This window comes from Hyalella azteca, unplaced genomic scaffold, assembly GCF_000764305.2.
Source record: "Hyalella azteca isolate HAZT.00-mixed unplaced genomic scaffold, Hazt_2.0.2 contig17272, whole genome shotgun sequence".
Lineage (NCBI taxonomy): Eukaryota > Metazoa > Arthropoda > Malacostraca > Amphipoda > Hyalellidae > Hyalella > Hyalella azteca.
In genome coordinates, this window is record NW_025947062.1 from 11,588 (window position 1) to 34,488 (window position 22,901).

At 37.4% G+C, this 22,901-nt stretch overlaps 2 protein-coding genes across 2 annotated transcripts; one reads left to right on the plus strand and one right to left on the minus strand.

The window, feature by feature from the left end:
* Nucleotides 1–43: 43 nt before the first annotated feature.
* On the plus strand, nt 44–10,062 carry LOC108670209 (zinc finger protein 425-like). The gene is made up of 4 exons (XM_047885187.1): nt 44–274; nt 2,211–2,332; nt 2,626–2,784; nt 7,200–10,062. The coding sequence occupies exons 1-4, from the start codon at nt 145–147 to the stop codon at nt 9,612–9,614; spliced, it is 2,826 nt and encodes a 941-aa protein (XP_047741143.1). The 5' UTR covers nt 44–144; the 3' UTR covers nt 9,615–10,062.
* A 5,368-nt stretch (nt 10,063–15,430) lies between these two features.
* Nucleotides 15,431–21,555, minus strand: LOC108670210 (mucin-2-like). The gene is made up of 2 exons (XM_018157669.1): nt 21,533–21,555; nt 15,431–16,028 (listed from the first exon to the last, which is right to left on the minus strand). The coding sequence occupies exons 1-2, from the start codon at nt 21,553–21,555 to the stop codon at nt 15,431–15,433; spliced, it is 621 nt and encodes a 206-aa protein (XP_018013158.1).
* Nucleotides 21,556–22,901: the final 1,346 nt, after the last annotated feature.

Consider the following 22,901-nt stretch of genomic DNA (forward strand, 5'->3'; position numbering starts at 1 on the left):
GGCTTCTAAAATTATAACTGTTTAATTAACTTTCACAGATCTTGTTGTGTTGTTATTTTTGTGACAGATAAATTCAAAAACAGATTGTAATAACTGAAGATTTTATGTTTAGTTAGTGTTGGCAATCTACCATCACATGCAATCATGTCCCATAATATATTTGAGTGCCGAGTTTTGCTGCACCAACTCCCTGCAGCTGCCGTGGGGAGGGGCTGGTGTGCCATGCCAAGCCTCGCTCAAGTGTGTGCTGATGCTGGCAGTGTGAAGTGTGAAGGTAAGCCTTGAATTTAGCTTGATCATGCACTTATAGTTCATTGGAAAGTGTAACCAGAAACACTACTACGAAGTTGAAATAGTTATGAGTGCATGCCAACTTCACAAGATTTTTGTTGTGAGAATAACACATAACGCAAGGGCTAGAGAGTTGCATTTCTTTGCATTCAAGTGGGGAGGAATAAAGACAAGGGAAACTTTCCTGATGATCTATAAGTGGTGTACTAGATTCTTTATACAAGGTGCACAATTTATTCATTCAATGTAGATACATATTATTCTGCATCAACAGTTCAAAACCCCCAGGTGACCAAATTACAACCTCAGAGGTGCAAGCGTTGACAAGTGGTGAAATTGCATGTGATGTTAAGTTGAAACCCAGAAAAGTCAGACAGTAAGTACACAAATGTAAAAAGCCAGTCATAGCTACTGAGGGCAAAAGCTCCAATACACTGCTGAGTAAAGCAAATGATATGGGTACAAGCACACCAAGTAGCAGAAGAATTAGATGGCAAATGATATGGGTACAAGTCACGATCCAATTACTCTAGATCGCCGAAAGTATTACCCCAACGGCACAAGAGGCACAAACCATACGGGTACAAGCCACACCAGGATACTGACAAATATAATCAAGCACAGAGGGTATTAGCCCCACAACATGAGAGGTGCGTTTGGTGCAGGTAGGAGTTGCACCAGACCAACTCTGTCAGTTGGGTTAGGCTTTTGAGATATGTCCACAACTAGTGCAGAATCTTAGTAGCCCAGATCTGGCTCTCTGAATAGGAGTCAAAGTGCTTGGACCCTAACCCCAGTCACACTGATCACTCAAAATTTGTCTACAAGGTATAACTCAAGTAAAATAACCATATCACTCAAAATTTGTCTACAAGGTATAACTCAAGTAAAATAACCATACAACAATAACTCATTTACAATTTACACAAAACAGACTATTAACATCACCTATGTGCAAAAACTGATAATATAATATATTATAATAGAGAAGAACCATATTTTAATCCTTCAGCCATATATTGAGAGGTGAAAGTTGATATATGAATGAATAACTCTCAAATAAAACTAACTAGCAAGCACATGAGTCAAGAACTGTGTAGCACTTTGCCTGGATGAATGAAATATTGACTAAAAGCATCATAAATGTGCAACAAGAAGTATTATCTCATTATAGAATCACTGTAATAAAAAGTTTAACCTTTTGGCAACATGATTACATGTTATAATTGACATTTCATAGAACATATAGCTCACAGATGTGCAGCTTAGTCACGCAAAGATGTCAATGTAGCTGTACTTGCCTAATGATGGTACTGTAAATAGACAGCTTTATTTACATACAAAGCAGTAAATCATTATGATTATCTCAATAAAAGCAAAGTCCACTGATGAAATAATTGAAGAAAGTTTGTCAAAAAATAATCAATAAATCAAAGATCAAGACATTGAGCAATGTAATCAATCACAATTTACAGATAATATATAATAGAAATGAATCTGCACATGGCCAGGGTTAGCAGACAATAATAACATAATGCTATCAATAATAATGTCACATTGAAATGAGATTCCATGTTCTAGTCTGTATATAATGAATATATTCAACAACCATTATTTATTTGTATCTAATACTCATCTAGGCAAAAGAACATCATATGTGTTTACTCAGAATGGTACTAGAAAAATATCACAGTATATGTATTCCATCACACATGGTTGCTTTCAAATTTGAGATATTATAATTTGTAGAGAGGTTCATAAAAATTTTGATTTTAATATTAATTTTAATATTAATTTAATATTGATTTTTTAATATTCACCAATTATTTATTTGGAAAGTGAATGCAAATTTTTTACATGAATAAAACATTTTATCCTGTGCAACATTTTACACTTTGTTTTCTATTTCCTTTGTGCAGTTTTGGATGCTGGGGCTGCCTCTTCAGCCCCTGCAGTTCCACCTGAGAACATCAAGGAGGAGTTAGTGGAAAGGATGGAGCTAGTTTGCGTGAAAGAAGAATCATTTCATTATGATGAAAAGGTATACTTGTCAACTGGCATGTTAAAACCAGAACTCATTATAATCATCTGCAAAATTTTACAAAAGATTGGATGAAAAATGTGTATATTTAAGATATATTTAAAGGATGTAGAGAAAATGTATTAACCAAAATGAATCTTGAAAAAGGTTTAAACATAATAATAATAGGTAATTAGCAATTAAATAATTAGTAGCTTTGAAATCAATCTACAACATTTTTTTTTGTATTTTGTGGTCAATATATCCAAGATAGCTGAATTTCCTATGAAGGTAGATATTATTTTCCCTTGTAGGGACAAACACATGAGCCTCCCAGCCCTGGGTGTGGGTACCTGCCAGTCCCTCCTCCCCCGCTGTGTGTGCCCTGCAAGAGGGAAGCGCCAAGTGAGGCTCATGAGGCTCCCCACGCCCCCCAACAACCCTCAGCCATGGCAGGGGTGACAGAAAAACAGGTGGGGAGGGTTTGCCAGGAGGAGAATGTTCATCTTGTGATGTGTTTTAAGTGTTATATTAATTATTGCATTGAGTGAACTCCACATGAAGGGGAAGAACATAATTAATTATTGAAAATTTATTATTAGATCTCTTTGTAGTTCAAAAATTGAATTATGTTTAAATTGCATCACTAAGTATAAGTCATGAAGATTCTATGTGTTGTACAAAAGCATTATAGAGCACAGCAACTTTGTGATGTGATGGTTTCACATAGTTTTTATGAAAAACTTCATAGTCAAATGGGGTAAGACGAGATTGCAACCTTCAGGGGGTAAGAAAGAACCAGCCCTTGATGTGCATACTAATTGCACTGAATTTAATGTGAGGGAAGAATCTGTTAAGCAACTATTTATTCTAGTCATTTCAGTGTTTGTTGCAACACTATGCTGCAAATAATGAATTTTTGACAAAAAAATATATATTTCAAGAAAGGTCAGAAAATATTTAATTTTTTATGGGAAATGAGCTTTGGCTAATACCAAAATATTTTTGGCCAGTTTTGTGGATGTAGGTAGGTAACTTTCAGTAAGAAACAACTTTTAAGTGGTACTAGGCATTCCTGTTTGTTAACATCATTGCCTGATTTACATTCTAAAATGGAGTAAAAAATGACTGGATATTGGGTAAGATTGGACTGCCAAATGATCCTATTTTACTCCACAAATGGCCCTATATTGCCCCATAGTTAATCAAAAAGTAGAAATCTTTGAATAATAAAAAATTTAAATGATAGTATTATTCAACTTGAATATGCATGAAAATTTTGGATGAAATTTTCATCTCTACCTTAAAATAACAATTTCACTCATTAGCTTGTTCTAATGTAAGAGAATATATTTGTGACTGTTCTGATGTAAATTGCCTGAAGGGCATGCTGCAATTGGATATTAGTATGCTGCACAGCTAAGTGCAAGATTTGCTTGTGGAAAATTAATATATATTTGTGACTGCTTTCAAAAATAACTGCTCTGGACAAGACTGGGTTTACAATTTCCTGAAAAGACATGAGAAATTTTTGAAGAAACTGACCATAAATGGAGTTAACAGGGAAAATCATGGCATCTGACTCGCAAATTATTAGTATTTTTTTTCATTTCATTGCTGAGTGGAAATATTATTTGAGGTTTTGTGGATTGCCATATGAAATGCATTCAAGTTTTAATGTCTCCACTTATTTTCTCTTGATTGGAATTAGATAGAAAAATGCGGTTTGTTTAAAACGAATTAGCACACTTTGCATATGTGAGCTTGAGATGGCAGCACAGTAGGGCAAAGAGAACCCCCAAGGAAGGCAGCATGGGTTTGGTGTTTTTGATACTTCAAAATTGTGATGCTTTTATTACATGACCAGGGTTTAAGTATTTATTTTCTGCATTTTCTTGGTGTGACACAAATTCAAATTCACCACCAGTCAAGGGAGACAAATGATGGTGTCAAGGACATACCAAATGTGCATTTGTGGATCGACTTGTCGAATAAAGGCAGAATATCATGTGAAAACAAACCAGGAAAACCTCGGCTTCACACAAGCTGGTCTGTTGACAGGATTGAGCAATTGGAGAAAGTTGTTATGCAATATTGTGGATTGACTGTTGAATAGATTGCCACCAGAGTTGAAGACAATCTCAATCGAAGTAATCTGTAAAGATTGCCTCCTGCTAAAAATGTTCTGCCTAGTACCTACAGGTGGGTGCCATGAATGCTGAGGAATGACCACAAAGCTGCTTGCATTGCACGATGCCAAGCAGTGTTGATGCAGTATGATGGCAAATGGCGCACTAACATGATGCAAGCAGCTTTGGATTAATTCCCCATGCACTGTATTCACCTAACATTGCTCCTAGAGACCTTTGGGCTGTTACCAACTTAAAAACATCTCTGGGGCTGCGTATTCATCAGCTGGGCAGCTTTTACATTAGCAATTTTGCAGTGGTCACAGCAGACTTTAAAAGAGGAGTTAGCAAGTCATAGAATGTGGATATCATCACTTTAATAAACATGTGAGTGGCTGCTGAGCTATTACATGGAGACATGACACAAGTTTCATAGGTTTTGGGTGAGTAGTGAGAGAAAAATTGAAGGCATTATAACTTGAATGCACTATGCAAAACCGGTTATCATATTCAAATAGGTGAAGCAAGATTTCTTCCAGACTCATTGAATACCAAAACAATAGGAAGAAAGAGAGTTAGAACTGAGAACGACACATGACTCAAACAGAGAAAATACAATGTGTCGACAGCAGTCTATGCAAATGGAATAGCACTTGATCCCCTTAATGCTTTAAAAGGTAATGGCAAGTTGCTAACTTTTTAAGGCACTATAAATGATATCAGACAGGTCAGTTATCACACCTGGGCATTATTTGTGATTATTTTCAAGTTGACTGGAGCCTCATTGGTTTTCTATGAGTTTAAGCGCAGTTCACTTGACCAGTGTTCAGGTAACGATGTCTCCAGTCGGCCAGTACATGTGAGGTAGACAATTAAGACCATGATCACAAGGTACTGCTCTTGTTTTGCTAGGCCACTCCACCAAAGCTTTGCATTCAATGGGAAACAAATGCTAGCCACTTGGATTATATATATCAAACACAGCTGCTCACTCAATGTTCTTCAACTGATTCAAGCTGGATGAGGAGCTGTTTCTTTAAAGATTTTTTGCTAAAATTTGTAGAAACCAACATTGGAATAATTATGCAACACTCTTCTCACTCTCGGGTGGCAGTTCTCCAGGTCCAGGAAAGATCTGCTGGTGTAGCACAAAAATGTAAGCTTGTATGTCTAAGTGGTTTCTGATAAAGTGTCAACAACATATGATAACAATACACGTAGCCAAAAATAGAGAGTAAAACGCATTGCTGCAAGAAAATAACAGACAAAAGGAAAGAGACATACAGAAAGACAACTATGACTCTGATACTTTGTCTTAATCATCAATTAAAATGAACATGATCAATAAATTAGACAACTGGAAGACCTCCAGCCTAATTAGATGTGGAGAAGTGGAAGGAATCATGAATAATGTTACTAATGATAAAATGGCTGATGATCAGATTATATGATTAATGTTGAAATAATTGAAATATTTATAGCAGTGCTCTACTATTAACCAAAACCAACTTACTTCTATGACAAGTTTACAAAAGTTCCCTCCAATGACAAATACTCCCTAGTGTTAAATATTCAAGTGGACTTCCAGCACTACAAAACTATAAAAGCTGGTTGTTTCAACAACTAATTTGTTTCTATATTGATAATATTGAATACCGGTACCATCGTTTGACTAGAATCCTTGGAACACTAAAATTACCAGCCAGACCTGTTTTACCCTAGCCTGGTCCTGTCTTTCCCCGGCCTGGTCCTGTCTTACCTCATCCTGGTCCTGTCTTTCCCCGGCCTAGTCCTGTCTTACCCCAGCCTAGTCCTATCTTACCCCGGCCTGGTCTTGTCTTACCCCAGCCTAGTCCTGTCTTACCCCGGCCTAGTCCTGTCTTACCCCAACCTGGTCCTGTCTTACCTCATCCCAGTCATGTTTTAACCCCAATTTTTTTTGCTCTGTACAGAAAATTATTTTAAAAATGTCTGAGTTTAGGTCAGCAAGCCCAGTGCCCTAACACACCTCACTGTTCAGGTCTTTTCAGTCATTCATGGTAGGCGCCACAGGTTCGTTAGTGATTTTGGTGTTGTCTTCCCCATGTGACTATACAGTATATATGTTAGCTTTAATACCCTAGTGATTTATAATCCCATATGAAATCTCATTATATTAAGAATGCATTCACCAGGTCTATATTGCAGGAAATAATACGTATAATTATGGCTCAATTTTGCTTTCAATTATTTTGATACCTGTTCATATGTATGGTGCTGTACAGATAGATCTCATGAATTTAAAATATATTTTTATAGGTTTATAGCCATTATTTATAGTCATGTACTTTAGTGAGTTTGGTCAGCTATGTGCTCCTCAGAAGGATGTTCCCAGTGAGGCTGTCTTGGGCATTGGTGCATCAGGAGTGTGGGATGCTGGTATGCATATTTTGTATGATTATTTGTTTTCATACACTTTATTCCTCTTGTTTCTACGTAATTCCATGTTACGTAATTATTTTTTATTGCTGTCTATTTTGTTGAGTTTGATTTATTTTAGCAATTGTGCATAGTTATCTTTATTCCTTATATTAATTGTATTTTGTAGGGGCTGTAGATGAAGATGGTCTCAAAAGAATTTTTCCATCTACATTATTTTTGATTTTGTTTTTCTTATTTCAAACTTTGGAAATTAATATTATATGAAAATTTTAATTCAAAGCATACTGGATAATTGCAGTAATTATCTGGCTTAAAGAGACTTTTCTTGGTGTGAGCAGCAAAGCAGTAGCAAGTCCTCCATGGCGGAGGGAGCTGCATTGGCGGCTGGTGGCGGTGGCCACGTCTCTGCATCATCCAGCTCCAAGCAGCTCACCCAGAAGCTGCATATTCCTGATAAGCATGACCGCAAGAGAACATTTCACTGTGCTGATTGCGATTATGTTTGCATTAAAAAATGTAACATTAAGTATCATGTTCTTGCTCATCATTCAGAAAGACCTGTCAAGTGCTCAGAGTGTCAATTTACATGTGTTGATGGCTGGCGACTGAAATCACACAGACTTTCGGTGCATTCAATGGTGAAACCTTTGCACTGTTCTCACTGTAGATATGAATGCGTAACAAAATATTCCTTAGATATGCACATTCTAGCAAAGCACACTGCTGAGAAACCTTTTAAGTGCTCTCAGTGTAATTACTCATGCATCAGGCTAATTGACTTGAACCGTCATGTTCTTTCAAAACATGCATTGGAGAAACCTTTTAAATGTTCCCAGTGCAAATATTCTGCTGCCGATCAAACTTACCTGAAGCTACATATTCGTTTAAAGCATTCTGATGAGAGGCCTTTCAACTGCTCTGAGTGTGGAAGTGCTTTCATTAGACAATCTCATTTGCTTAGACATATGCGTACTAAGCATGCTACTGAAAAACCCTTCCGCTGTCCTGAGTGTCAATACACTTGTGCTGAAAAATCTATCCTGAATTCTCATATTCGTTTCCAGCATTCAACAGAAAAAAATTTTTGCTGTACTGAGTGTAACTATGCTTGCACTACAAGTTCACGTTTAAGGTTGCATAGACTTTACAAACACTCGACTAAGAAACCCTACAACTGCTCCCAGTGTGATTACGCTTGCGTCACAAGAGGAGCTATGAATGACCACGTTCTTGGCAAACACAGCAAAGAGAAATCTTTCCGCTGTTCAGAGTGTGATCATGCCTACGCCACAAAGAAGCGTTTGAAGAGGCATATTCTCAGCAAACATTCATCAGGCAAAAATTTTCACTGCTCTGAATGTAGCTTTTCATGCATCTCGCAAGAAAATTTAAATTTGCATATTTGTTGCAAACATTCAGAGAAAAATTTCCAATGTCCCAAATGTGAGTATGCTTGCGCTAAGCAATATGATTTAAATGGACACATTTGTGCTAGGCATTCAACAGTGAAACCTTTTCACTGCTCTGAATGTGAATATTCTAGCACCATCCAACTTCAGCTGAATAAGCATAAAATATCTGTCCATGGAGCTAAGAAGCCTTATCAGTGCTCCGAGTGTGAATATGCTTGCATTACAAAACGTATGCTATACTTACACTCTCTCCGTAAACATTCTTCGGAGAAACGTTTCCACTGTACCAAGTGTAAATATTCTTGTGTCATCAAGCAGACCCTCGACAGCCATGTTCTCCGCAAACATTCAACTGATAGACCATATCACTGCTCACAGTGTGAATATACTTGCCTTACAAACCATGAGCTACAGCGACATATTCTTTCTAGGCACACAGCAGAGAAGCCACTCAAGTGCAATGAATGTGACTTTGCCTGCGTTACAAAACAAGGTTTAAAGACGCATCAACTTGCTAAGCATTCAACCGAAAGGCCTTACAAATGCTCCAAGTGTGGATATGCTTTCCTCACAAAATATAGTCTGAATTATCATATGATTGCCAAGCATTCTACAGAGAAACCTTTCTGCTGCCCTCACTGTGATTTTTCCTTCGTCACAAAACGATATTTGGATCGACATATTTCGACGAAGCATTCAGCTTTGAACCCATCTCTGGGCAAAGTGTCACATTCTCTTCCATCTCCTGGCTTAGATTTGAATTTGCCTCCTTCCTCTGGCATTGAGTCTACATTGCCTCCTTCCCCTGACTTGGAGTCAAATTTGCTTTGTTCTTCAGGCGCAGAGTATAATATGCCTTCTTCTGACTTGGAGTCAAATTTGCTTTGTTCTTCAGGCATAGAGACTAAATTACCTTCTTCTCCTGACTTGGAGTCAAATTTGCTTTGTTCTTCTGGCGCAGAGTATAATATGCCTTCTTTTGACTTGGAGTCAAATTTGCTTTGTTCTTCAGGCATAGAGTCTAATTTGCCTTCTTTTCCTGATTTGGAGTCAAATTTGCTTCACCCGTTAGATACAGAGTCTAAATTCTTTTCTTCTCCTGGCTTGAAGTCAAATTTGCTTCGTTCTTCAGATGCAGAGTTCAATTTGCCTGATTCTCCTGACTTGAAGTCAAATTTACTTCATTCTTCAGACGCAGAGTCTAATTTGCCTCTTTCCCCGGACTTGGAGTCAAATTTGCTTCATTTTCAAGGCGCAGAGTCTAATTTGCCTTCTTCTCCTGACTTGGAGTCAAGTTTGCTTTCAACCTGGCTAAGAGTTAAATTTTCATCGTTTACCTGACTTGCAGTCAAGTTTCTCCCCTCCTCCTCGCTTAGAATGAAATTTTTAAATGGTTTTTCTGTTGGTTGCATCTGGTACCTGCAGACGTTGCTCGTTTTCTGCGGCTCAACGATAACCAGCCGATATCCTGAGACGTGTTCTCCAGCAGCCATGACTCAAATTAACAGCCATTGATGAAAGTTACAGGAAATTTTGCAATAGGATGACAGGTCGTTGATATTGCAATTACAATTGGGATATTTTCCCTTACAATAAAACTGATTTCCAAGTTGTTGTCTCTTGAATTTGGAGGTTACATTCGTGAAGCGTTTTTATAAACATGCGTCATTTTCCTGCACGCTTTATCGTTCCAACTCATTTTCTCAAGAGAACATTGGCACAACTCATGCAAATTGGACCTTTTTAGCGCATTTTCTAATTTATGGAAAAAAGGGTCTATTGTGCTCATCATGTCCGTCCATCTGTCCATCCGTGACTTCACGTTTTCGACGACGAGAAAATGTGCTCTGTCACTCACTGCAGTGAGTACTTAGTTATATTTTTCCAACATGCCAAGTGTGCGCGTCCAGAAATTTAACTCCAGAATTTTACCCTGTCTGGGCCTTTAACAAACTTTCTTTGCTGGGGACAACGGAGACAAACTTTTGCGGGGTCTTCCCCGAGTGAAAACTCAAGATTTCTATTTGCATCAAACCAGAAATTACCAGTTATTATCTCGATGTTATAATAACTTTCTTTCAGTGTCAATTATTTTGCTTATTTTATTGATGATACTTATTGGACAAACTTTTTCATACATACAATTGTGTACAAAGCAAATGCTGTGTTTCTTAGATGAATGTTGATAAGAAGTTGTTTCCTGTTGTCTTATCTTTTTCTGATGTATTGATCTTAATATGGCATTTATTATGGGCATTATCAGTTATTTTGCCTTTTTATTGATTATACCTATTAAACAAACTTTCTCCTACAAACAATTGTGTACAAAACAAATGCTGTGTTTGTTAGATGAACATTGATAAGAAGTTATTTCCTGTTGTCTTTTATCTTTTTTTGATATATTGATCTTAATACAGCATTTATTAAGGGCACCTATCAAGCAATACAAAAATGTCTGACAAAATACAGTCTGCCATGATGGAAAAATAGTCTGTTTTATGCTGTATTTGCAAATGTTATGGATTAACCTTCAGCTACTTGCATCGTTGCCGGTTGTTATCTCTCACTGTTGCGTATAATACGACACCAAGGTTTGGCTGCATGCGGTGCTGCTTGATATGCTGGAGCCACAAAACGATGCAGGCTTTGTGTTCTATGCAGTTCTTGGTGCATTGGTACTAAAATATTGTGCTATTATTTATGGACGTGAGAGGTCGGAGATGGTGCAGTTTATACATGTCCAATCGTCTATTGCAACAACAAATTAATGTATTATTTTCTGGGGACAGAGTTCTTTGATGTGGTCTTAGACAGTCTATGTGGACTGAAAGACACTGTAGCACTAGTGAATTCTTATTGTATTACAGACTTATAACAAAGCTGGGTGACTGTAAGCAAAGCTTTAGCTCCAGCCAGCAACGTGTTGCTTGAGAGGCTGGGTGGTGACTGACCATCAGTGCTGAAGGCATTGCAAAGAACCGCAAATGTGATGTCACTGAAGTTGACATGCAATCAATGTAGCAGCTGAGAGAGATGACGCAATTATGTTTGTCGGTATCATACATACTAATAGATCTGTTATGGACTTGATTGTTGAGCTTCTTGTTTCTATCTTTCTGCCAAAGTTTAGCTGAGACTCCTCATAAGAGACTGAAATGTTATTTGCTTGTGTTAAAGATGCTGAACCATAAGGCCTGCAAGCCTGATCTTGCTCCGCAAAGGCCATTGTATTTTAGCCAATAATTATATTTCATTGACAATCTTTCTGCCGAAGTTTAGCGGAGACTCCTCATAAGAGGCTGAAATGTTATCTGCTTGTGTTAAAGATGCTGAACCATAAGGCCTGCGGGCCTGATCTTGCTCCGCAAAGGCCATTGTATTTTAGCCAATAATTATATTTCATTGATACAGGATGGCTCTTATCCTCCTTACAACGTTGATATTTTTTGTCATTGTTTTCAGTTTTTTGTCCATATTTTCAGTTTCCTAGTATGAATAGACACAAAGCAGGAAAATTTAACTAATTTTAGGTGAAGAAAATTGTTTTCTGATGTTATTTGCGTTTGAATTTTTGTTTTCAAACTGTGAAGCAATGACTGCAAATAGACCACACAATGTCAAAATAGTGTACATATTATGATATAATATGATATATTGGTACTGGCCTTGAAGGTTACACCATATCCAACCTGTTGCCGATTATAGGCATAGTAAAATTTTCACAGCTAACTGAGGCTCGAACCTTCAACTTGGTGCTAAATTTAGGTGTTCTTAATCAATCAGCCATGCCGCTGCGAACGATCAGTTTTGAATCTTGTAAATTCTATTAAAAGCTGCTATTCTTCTACTCTAGGGACTAGTATGCTCATTGCAGGCATAGTATACAAGTTAGAACTCTGCATTAGTAATGTAGTTTTGTTCAGAACTCTACCTTTAAGTTGGTTTCCAGAGCTAGTAAGTAAGTGATAGCTCATATATTTCATGATTGGGTTTCATATCGTATCATTTTTTAGCTTTAATATTGCAAAAGCTTCCATTGATGAGTTTTTTCTGCATTATTATGTCTGGTGGACCTGCCATTATTGTACAACTTCACAATTATTATTCTATTTTTGTACTACTCAAAATTACTACATCTAAAATTCAGGTTTCTTGCATGCCATTAAAATCCTACTAGCTTATTGATGTAAGACTACTACCAGCCAATATCATTTTCTTCAAATTATTATATTATTCGTAGATTATCAATCCTCGTGTTTGGCAAAAATATGTTGCAATTTCAAGCATAGCCAAGACACCATGTTCAATGAGTTGCTTCAATGCATGCTCATTTTAGTAATGTTTGACTTCATTTGTAGCTATTATAATTGTCAATTTAATTGTTTATATTAATTAAATTGTATCATTGTATGGAAACCCTTAATTTGCTTATGGTATTCAAAATGGTTGAAAAAGATTGGTAAATTTGACAGTATTGGCACATATTTATCTATATTTACCATGCATATTGGTATACTTGGTAGTATTGTTACATATTTACCTATATTTACCACGCATATTGGTAAATTTGGTAGTATTGAAGCGCCGTTTAGAGCACAGGCCCTGCAGGGACCGAAGTGAAGATTTTTTTCATATTGAATTAATTGACAAGTTAATAATAAAGTACTTATTATAAAATTGTGTGTTTTATTCTCCACGTGTACTTGTTCCAGGCAGTGACTTATTTACTAAAATGCAATAAGGTTGATGCTTGAAGGTAACTGAACACTGTACATAAATTAATAAATTACCGGTTCCGAATCGGGGAACTAATTTCCAAGGGGGCATCCAAATTGCACCCCACTTGTGCGCTGTAAGTCGGACCAAGAAACGCTGAGAGACGTGCTGTAAGTCGGACTAAGAGACATGCTGTAAGTCGGACTAAGAGACGTGCTGTAAGTCGGACTAAGAGACATGCTGTAAGTCGGACTAAGAGACATGCTGTAAGTCGGACTAAGACACGTGCTGTAAGTATGACCAAATGACGTGCTGTAAGACGGACTAAGAGACATGCTGTAAGTCGGACTAAGACACGTGTTGTAAGTCGAACTAAAAGATATGCTGTAAGTCGGACTAAGACACGTGCTGTAAGATGGACTAAGAGACGTGCTGTAAGTCGGGCTAAGACGTGCGGTAAGTTGGACTAAGAGACGTGCTGTAAGTCGCACTAAGAGACGTGCTGTAAGTCGGACTGAGAGACGTGCTTTAAGTCGGACTAAGAGACGTGCTGTAAATCGAATTAAGAGACTTGATGTAAGTCGGATGAAGAGTCGTGCTGTAAGTCGCACTAAGAGACGTGCTGTAAGTCGGACTGAGAGACGTGCTGTAAATCGGATTAAGAGACGTGCTGTGAATCGGATTAAGAGACGTGCTGTAAGTCGGATGAAGAGTTGTGCTGTAAGTCGCTTTAAGAGACGTGCTGTAAGTCGGATTAAGAGATGTGCTGTAAGTCGGATTAAGAGACGTGCTGTAAGTCGGATTAAGAGATGTGCTGTAAGTCGGATTAAGAGATGTGCTGTAAGTCAGATTATGAGTCGTGCTGTAAGTCGGATTAGGAGACGTACTGTAAGTCGGATTAAGAGATGTGCTGTAAGTCGGATGAAGAGTTGTGCTGTAAGTCGCTTTAAGAGACGTGTTGTAAGTCGGATTAAGAGATGTGAGTCGGATTTAAGAGACGTGCTGTAAGTCGGATTAAGAGATGTACTGTAAGTCGGATTAGGAGACGTGCTGTGAATCGGATTAAGAGACGTGCTGTAAGTCGGATATGAGTCGTGCTGTAAGTCGGATTAAGAGATGTGCTGTAAATCGGGTTAAGAGTCGAGCTGTAAGTCGGATTAAGAGACATACTGTAAGTCGGATTAAGAGATGTGCTGTAAATCGGGTTAAGAGTCGAGCTGTAAGTCGGATTAAGAGACATACTGCAAGTCGGATTAAGAGACGTGCTGTAAGTTAGACTAAGAGACGGGCTGTGTGTCGGACTGAGAGACATGCTGTAAGTCGCACTAAGAGACGTGCTGTAGGTCGGACTAAGAGACGTGCTGTAAGTCGGACTGAGAGACGTGCAGTAAGTCGGGTCGGACTAAGTGACGTGCAGTAAGTCGGACTAAGAGACGTGCACTAAGTCGGACTTAGAGACGTGCAGTAAGTCGGACTAAGCGATGTGCTGTAAGTCGGACTAAGTGAAGTGCGGTAAGTCGGACTAAGCGAAGTGCTGTAAGTCGGACTAAGTGAAGTGCAGTAAGTCGGACTAAGAGACGTGTGAATAATTATGATTGACTCACACAATCGGACAAATAAATAAAGAATAGTCAGCTGATATATATATTCAGATTGATTTAACGTGCAACTGGCGTTGATCGGGCCAGTGGTATGAGAAGCCGAATTTGATAATTCATATCCTGTAGTATAGAAATCTTTGAGGAACGGGCGGTTCAATGAAGCGATATTGAATGTAGAATTTCAAGTTCCTTAATGGTGTTGCCCCGACGGGTCCCAGATACTGAAATGAAAATTAAACTACTTACTAAATAATTAATAGATCAGAAACTAGCTATGTAGCAAACAATTCCAAATTATGAATCAATAATCAACAAATAACTAAATTGACAAACCTAAGATTTTGGTGCATCTCAGTGCTTAATGCATTTAGTAAGAGGCAAATCAGAAATATAGACTAAATCAGTTAAAGGAAGGTACTCCAGACGGAAAAATAGAAAAGGACAGTTTGAGATTTTGACGTTGGAAAATTGAAGATAAAGATGATGAATCGTGGGTCACAGCAAAGGAAACTAGTCACTCTGCCAATATCAGAGACCACGACCACGCAGACGTCGATAACTGAGGCTTGGAAGCTTCATAATCTTTAATCTTTACTCATAGGACTTGCCTTTCAAGCCAGGAACTATTCTTGTTGCGCGTCTGTCCTTTTCAAATTTCGGTGACCATACGACGTTTCCAAACTCTAGGTGCGGGCGCACGACAGCAACAAACAACTGCTTCATCGTTTCTGCATCTAGGAACTCGAAAGAGCGTCTGATCAGACGGACTAAGCGAAAGTGCTGTAAGACGGACTAAGAGACGTGCAGTAAGTCGGACTAAGAGACGTGCTGCAAGTCGGACTAAGCGACGTGCTGTAAGTCGGACAGAGACGTGCAGCAAGTCGGACTTAGCGACGTTCTATAAGTCAGTGCAAGAGACGAGCCGTAAGTCGGACTAAGAGATGTGCTTAAAGTCGGACTAAGAGACGGGCTGAAAGTCGGATTAAGAGAGGTGCTGTAAGTCGGAGCAAGAGACGTGCTGTAAGTCAGACTAAGAGACGTGCTGTAAGTCGGACTAAGAGACGTGCTGTAAGTTAGACTTAGAGACGTGCTGTAAGTTAGACTAAGAGACGTGCTGTTAGTCGGAATAAAAGCCATGCTGTAAGTCGTACTAAGAGCCGAGCTGTACATGGGGAGAAGAGACGTGCTGTAGGTCGTACTAGGAGCCGAGCTGTAAGCAGGACGAAGAGACGTGCTGTAGGTCGGACTGTGAGACGTGCTGTAAGTTAGACTAAAAGACGTGCTGGAAGTCGGATTAAGAGACGTCCTGCAGGGCTTAGTCGGGCTAAGAGGCTCCCTGTAGGACTTAGTCGGACTAAGAGACGTGCTGTACGTCGGACTAAGAGACGTGCTGTACGTCGAACTAAGAGACGTGCAGCGAGTCGGGCTAGGAAACGTGCTGTAAGTTGGCTTAAGATACGTGCTCCAGGTTGGATTAAAAGATATAGACTATTTATCACTAATTTAAACTGCCTTGAGGTTAATTTTGACTTCATTATTAGTAAAATGTCTTTTTTCCATTAGTCAAGACCTTTAGAAGGCACACAACAAACGCTATCACATGCGTTCATCTTTCACGCCAAAGTGACGGATTTTTACGAGACTTTTTGTAAATTCTATGTGGCACGTTTAAATTTTGTAAATTCTATGTAAATATATGACTAATAGTTGTTATTCACAATACCTGCACGTCAGATAGATGTGGCAGAATCGGTGAATTTTTTGCACTATATTTTAATCCATATATAAATTATTCACATTCAAAAATACAAACTGATATAAGTAATACGAATCGCTGTACTTCTTTTAGAATTCCGGATTCACAGGATGATTCTCCGCAGAATTCGATTGATCCATAGTTCGCCACATTTGACGTCTTGCTTTGTGTATACTATTGCTACCTGCTTGCTGTTGATGGTGCACACTAACTATTGTACTTGTAGGTAAATGGACATGTAGAAGTTCCTTCAATAACTGTTTAATTGCCATTTATCTTACACGTATTTATCATTCTTGTAGATAGGTAAATGTGAAGACTGAGGAACAATAGTTCGACACTTCCGAATTTCAAATAAACAGAAATCCCAATTAAGTATCAGACTCTCATTTTTCTCAACTCTAATTAAGTCTCTGACTCTCATTCTTATTTCTTACAGTTACAGATGTCACAGTCACTACACCTGTGACCTAGTTTATACTTTATACTTCCAACAGTCCAACGTGACAAATGTTTAGTACAATTGGAATCTTGCAGCCCAATCATAATTGTGCCCTTTTGTAAACAATTAGATAGGGGTAATTATTGTTGCGGAAATCTCGCGGTTCTAAAAATAGCGGGAAACTGGGAAAGTGCTAGTCATGGCCATAAAGAAAGATATTTTCCACCCTTGAATAGTCTCATACCAGTAATTAATAGTTATCATTTAAAAAACATAGGTAATCTAGGAATTTTTGTTTATATTTTTATCCTGACCTCCTTAACTTCAGTTACTTCACTAGAAAAAAAGCAGAAACTATCCAAAAATGAGATGGAAGTGCATGTGTTCAGGATTGGAATTTTTCTATTTGTTTCTGAAATCTCGCGGCTTCAACATGACGAATTTTCAATACATTTGGAATCTCGCGGCTCGATATCGCACTTTTGTTAACATGTGGATAGGAGGTAATTCATCTGACGGAAATCTCGCGGTTTCAGAAATGGCGGGAAACCTCTAGTTGCGGCCCTAAAGGCAGATGTTTTCAATGCTTGCATGATGTGTTAGCAGTCAATTTCATCCATTTGTAAAGCCCTTGCCAATTTCATCCATTTCAATTTAATCCATTTGTAAAGCCCTTGCCAAACAACTGCCAGGCAGTTGTTTTATCATTTTTCATGACACTTTCTTTATTGTTATTTTTTGTGGCAGTTGTTTTATTGTTATTTTTCATGCCAGTTGTTTTATTTTTTGCAGAAGTCTTTTCATTGTTATTTTTGTGGCAGTTGTTTTATTGTTACTTTGTCATTACATTCATAGTTGGTATATATGGGTTCTCTATTTTTTATCTGTATAAAGTTTGAAAATTTCCTGCTGTTACATTTTTCAACTTTATTTCCTGCTTTAACATTTCATGTGGCAGCAATCCTACTATGAGATCCCAATTGAAAATTCTGCTTCCCTGACAAACATACTAAATTTTCATACATGCCCAGAATTGAGCTTCAGTACAAATACAGATTATTAAGAAATGTCTATATCTGCTGTAGAGGGTCTTAAGTCTCCTGAAATTGACTTTAATCCTTCCACAAAGTGAAAAATCTGAAGCATGCAGGGGCCAGCAGGACCCTTATGACCTAGTTCGGAAAAGTCATGATTTTTTTCTGCAATATTGTGATTGTACTATAATATAATTTCAGTACGGTAGGTATGAAAGTTTGTGGCTGTAATTTATGGTACTTAATACTTTAGATTAAGTGCATACAAAAAAAGGGTGTTTATTTTTAATTATATGTTTTTTGGGGGCGTAGATAAAGAATCTGAAATCCGTTTTTGGCGGTTGGCATTGGAAAACCAATTTTTTTCCCCAAGGCTCTAATTCGTTGAAAAAAATCAGTCAAAAATTGGCAAAATCGGCGAAAATACCTAACCTAACCTAACCTAACCTAACCGTGGTTGCAACTTGCAATGTCGTGGTTGCCGGCAATGTCATGGTTGCAAGAGTATATGGGTCACCGAGGCTAAGTTAAAAATGCTATAAATCCATGAATATTGGGGCCCATGGTGGCAAACCAGTGATTTTTTAGAATCAGTTCATTTTTAATTTTCTCATTTACCCAAGATTTTAACAGATTTCTTATGTATGACAATTCTGGTATCCAAGATACTTTACTGGTCTACTTATAGGACTCAAAAATGAACTTTGGGAAGAGTCTAAAAAACTCTCTGCTTTGCCACTATGTTGGGGCCAAGATTTAACTTGCATTTTTTCTTAGAAAATATCTACAAATCAGCATATATAAAAATTGGTTTTCCGATGCCAACTGCCAAAAACGGATTTCAGATTCTTCATATACACCCCAAAAAACATATAATTAAACAAAAAACACCCTTTTTTGGATGCACTTAATCTAAAGTAATACCTAATTTATAAATGTACTTTTGTTTGGTTAAATAAATTGCAGTTCACAAACGTGTCATTTCACAAAATTTTCAACTTTCCCTTCTCAGTACCATGCCCCTGCCAAAATATCCTGCATAATGAGTTAACCGAAAACATTTTGTCAGTGATCGCATATTTGCAGTCACATCAAACTACATTATAACTGCATTTATTATTAAACAAAAATTTTAATAATACATTATCACATGCAGAGCTGGGCAGCACTACTTTGAAATGTAGTGGCCGCTACCTCTGCCGCTACATGCTCTAAATGTAACAGGCGCTTCCGTCATCGCTACACCCATTAGATTGTAGCGCCGCCACCGCTACTGCTATTAAAAATGTAGCATGCTACTGCCCATCTCTGGTAACAACTAACATGTTGACACTAGTAACAGGCTGAGGTTGACAACATTATACTGAAATCTTTTGTACAGTTTTATTCTGTAATTTGCCGTCAACCAGGGCTACTCGGGATGATTTCGAAAGTTTTTCATTCATAACTTCTTACCATGAAACATTTCATAAACAAGTTTAGGCTCATTTCAAAGCTCTTTGCAAGGGCTATCACATGGCTTCTCCAATATCTGCTGTAGAGGGTCTTAAGTCTCCTGAAATTGACTTTAATCCTTCCACAAAGTGAAAAATCTGAAGCATGCAGGGGCCAGCAGGACCCTTATGACCTAGTTTGAAAAAGTCATGATTTTTTTCTGAAATATTTTTATTCTACTATAATATAATTTCAGTACGGTAGGTATGAAAGTTTGTGGCTGTAATTTATGGTAATACTTTAGATTAAGTGCATCCAAAAAAGGGTGTTTATTTAATTATATGTTTTTTGGGGTGTAGATAAAGAATCTGAAATCCGTTTTTGGGGGTCGGCATCGGAAAACCAATTTTTTCCCCAAGGCTCTAATTCGTTGAAAAAAATCAGGCAAAAACTGGCAAAATCGGCAAAAACACCTAACCTAACCTAACCGTGGTTGCAAGGTCGTGGTTGCCTGCAATGTCATGGTTGCAAGAGTATATGGGTCACCAAGGCTAAGTTAAAAACGCTATAAATCCATGAATATTGGGGCCAAGATTTAACTTGCATTTTTTCTTAGAAAATATATAAAAATCAGCATATATAAAAATTGGTTTTCCGATGCCGACTGCCAAAAACGGATTTCAGATTCTTCATCTACACCACAAAAAACGTATAATTAAACAAAAAACGCCCTTTTTTAGATGCACTCAATCTAAAGTAATACCTACCTAATTTATAAATGTACTTTTGTTTGGTTAAATAAATTGCAGTTCACAAACATGTCATTTCACAAAATTTTCAACTTTCCCTTTTCAGTACCATGCCCCTGCCAAAATATCCTGCATAATGAGTTAACCCAAAACATTTTGTCAGTGATCGCATATTTGCAGTCACATCAAACTACATTATAACTGCATTTATTATTGAACAAAAATTTGAATACTACATTATCACGTGCAGAGCTGGGCAGCACTACTTTGAAATGTAGTGGCCGCTACCTCTACCGCTACATGCTCTAAATGTAGCAGGCGCTTCTGCCATCGCTACACCCATTAGATTGTAGTGCCGCTACCGCTACTGCTACTGAAAATGTAGCATGCTACTGCCCATCTCTGGTAACAACTAACATGTTGACACTAGTAACAGGCTGAGGTTGACAACATTATACTGAAATCTTTCGTACAGTTTTATTCTGTAATTTATATTATGTATGTATCATGCTGGTTTTTAAATAATATTTAATACTATTAAGTAAAATCTAAAGGCTTTATCTATAAATGTAGCGGTAGCGCTGTAGCGGCAAAACCTCGTATCGCTACTTAACTATGTAGCAGGCACTATCGCTACTGCTACAATTGCTTAAATGTAGCGTTGCTACTGCTACTGCTACTAAAATGCAGTGCGCTATTGCCCACCTCTGATCACATGTTCAGTTGCCTCTAAAGTGAAGACAAATGTTCTTATTGCTGTTCCTAAGGTAATATTAGAGATTTGCGATAACATATGCACAGGACTTTGCAAATGAATTTGAGGCTCATTAATGGCTTTTTATGGCCAGAAAATGGTATTCATGGCTCAAATAAATAGAACCACGGCTTGCAAATCTATAAAATCAAAGCTCAAAAAATACAGTCATAGTTTAGAGAGTAGATGTTTTCCTCACTAGCATATGACACAATGTGGTCACTTCTCAGCAACCTTAGTTCTGTGCTGTGGTAATACAGCATTAATTGAGTCTATCATCACAAATACTTTTTGTAGTAGTAATATTGACACTATTTTTATAACAAGTTTTACTAGTAAGCAGATGTATTGACCTACAAAAACAGGGCAAATATTACATAATTTATTACAATTTAGTACCTTTAGTATATATTGCCATTACTGTATAATAATACATGCATGTCAATGCATAGTTATACTAATACACTATTACACTTGGTCTGACTACATTGCCATTTGGGGAATAGAAGTGTCGGCGTTGAAGAAATAGGCCCATGAAATTATGGAAAGTAGAAGTTCAAGTGTTAAGTTGACAAATCATCTTAAATATGGTGAACCAGAGCCCTGTCATGTCAGTCACATGCTGGTTGAATTTTCTTGTATCCATTTCTCAAGCAATACAATGCACATTAACATAGCTTCCTGTACAGTAGCTACTGCTGTTTTGCATGTATGGCATTCTGCTTTTGCCATTTCCTTGCTTCACCCTTCAAACTTTATATGGATTTAATCACCTGTGTAGTTTGTTGACAGACATACTAGTTTCTGATATTGCATTTATTCCAACTATTGTCAAATGAGGTAATAAGGGAGGGTTTTGCATGTTTTTGTTAATAACTTCTTACCATGAAACATTTTGTAAACAAGTTTGGGCTCATTTTATAGCTCTTTGCCAGGGCTAATGTACAGCATATCAAAAAAATATAACTCAGTACTCACTGCAGTGAGTGGCAGAAAGTGCATTTTCTTGTCGACGAAAACTTGAGGTCACGGACGGACGGATGGACAGACAGACAGACGGACATGGCAAGCACAATAGTGCATTTATTCCATAAATGAGTAAATGCGCTAAAAATTTGAGAAATCATAGATTTACTAGCTCTGAAAAATCCCTAGAAATGTAAGAAGGGATATTTTGATAAATTGATTTTGTTAAGGTCTGTAAAAAATATATTGTGTATTAAAAAATATTGCTTAAAAAAATCTTACAGACAGGTGTTGGCTTTGAAACTTTATCAACAGAATTTGCATACCTTAATCCAAAACGAAATGGCAGCCATTTCGGCAAGACTGAGTATTAAGGGACACCCCCCAGGGGTAATATGGGACAACCCTAAAAATGCATTTACAGAAGAACCTTGATTAGCAAAGGCTCTGGTTAACCAAAAAAATTGGATAACAGCAAGGAATTTTGACTAAATTTATCTTTGTCAGTGAAAAATTTCACTTGATAAAAAATTAATGTAACATTAGTCATCACAAAATTGTGCATAGAATGCCATAGATAGAATTGTGCACTGCGCAACATAGACTGAAAAGTAATTAACCTAGACTATGATATATTTCTTCAAGAAATATATATGTCACTAAAAAATATCCCTTTCTTTCTTCAGGTATGTTTTTACAATTTTTTATCATGAATTAATTCACTTGAACCATATAAAATGGTGTGAAATTACAAGCCCATTCCTGTATGCTTACTGGAGAAATGCTACATGACATTACTGGAACCAATTAAAATGGTGTAAAATTACCAGCCCTGTTCAATAAGTTTACAGACGAAATGTTATATGTCTGCTGATATGAAACTTACAGTGGACAAGGTTGTTGTCAATGGCATGAAAGTTTTCTCTAGGCTTCTTAAAAACTGTTAGGTATAGAAGAAAAACTAATTTTTGTTGAAATGAAAAATAACATCAATAGAGCAAAAGCAAGGACAAATCACAGAAAACTTAATTTATTCTATATCTGCATCATCTACTTAAAGAGAGGAGGACTTTGGAGTTCTGTTATTAATGAATGAGTACAGTCTGCATGCTTCAAACGTTTAAAATTATGTTTTATTCCATGTGTCCCAAATTACCCTTCTCCCAGGGGTAATTT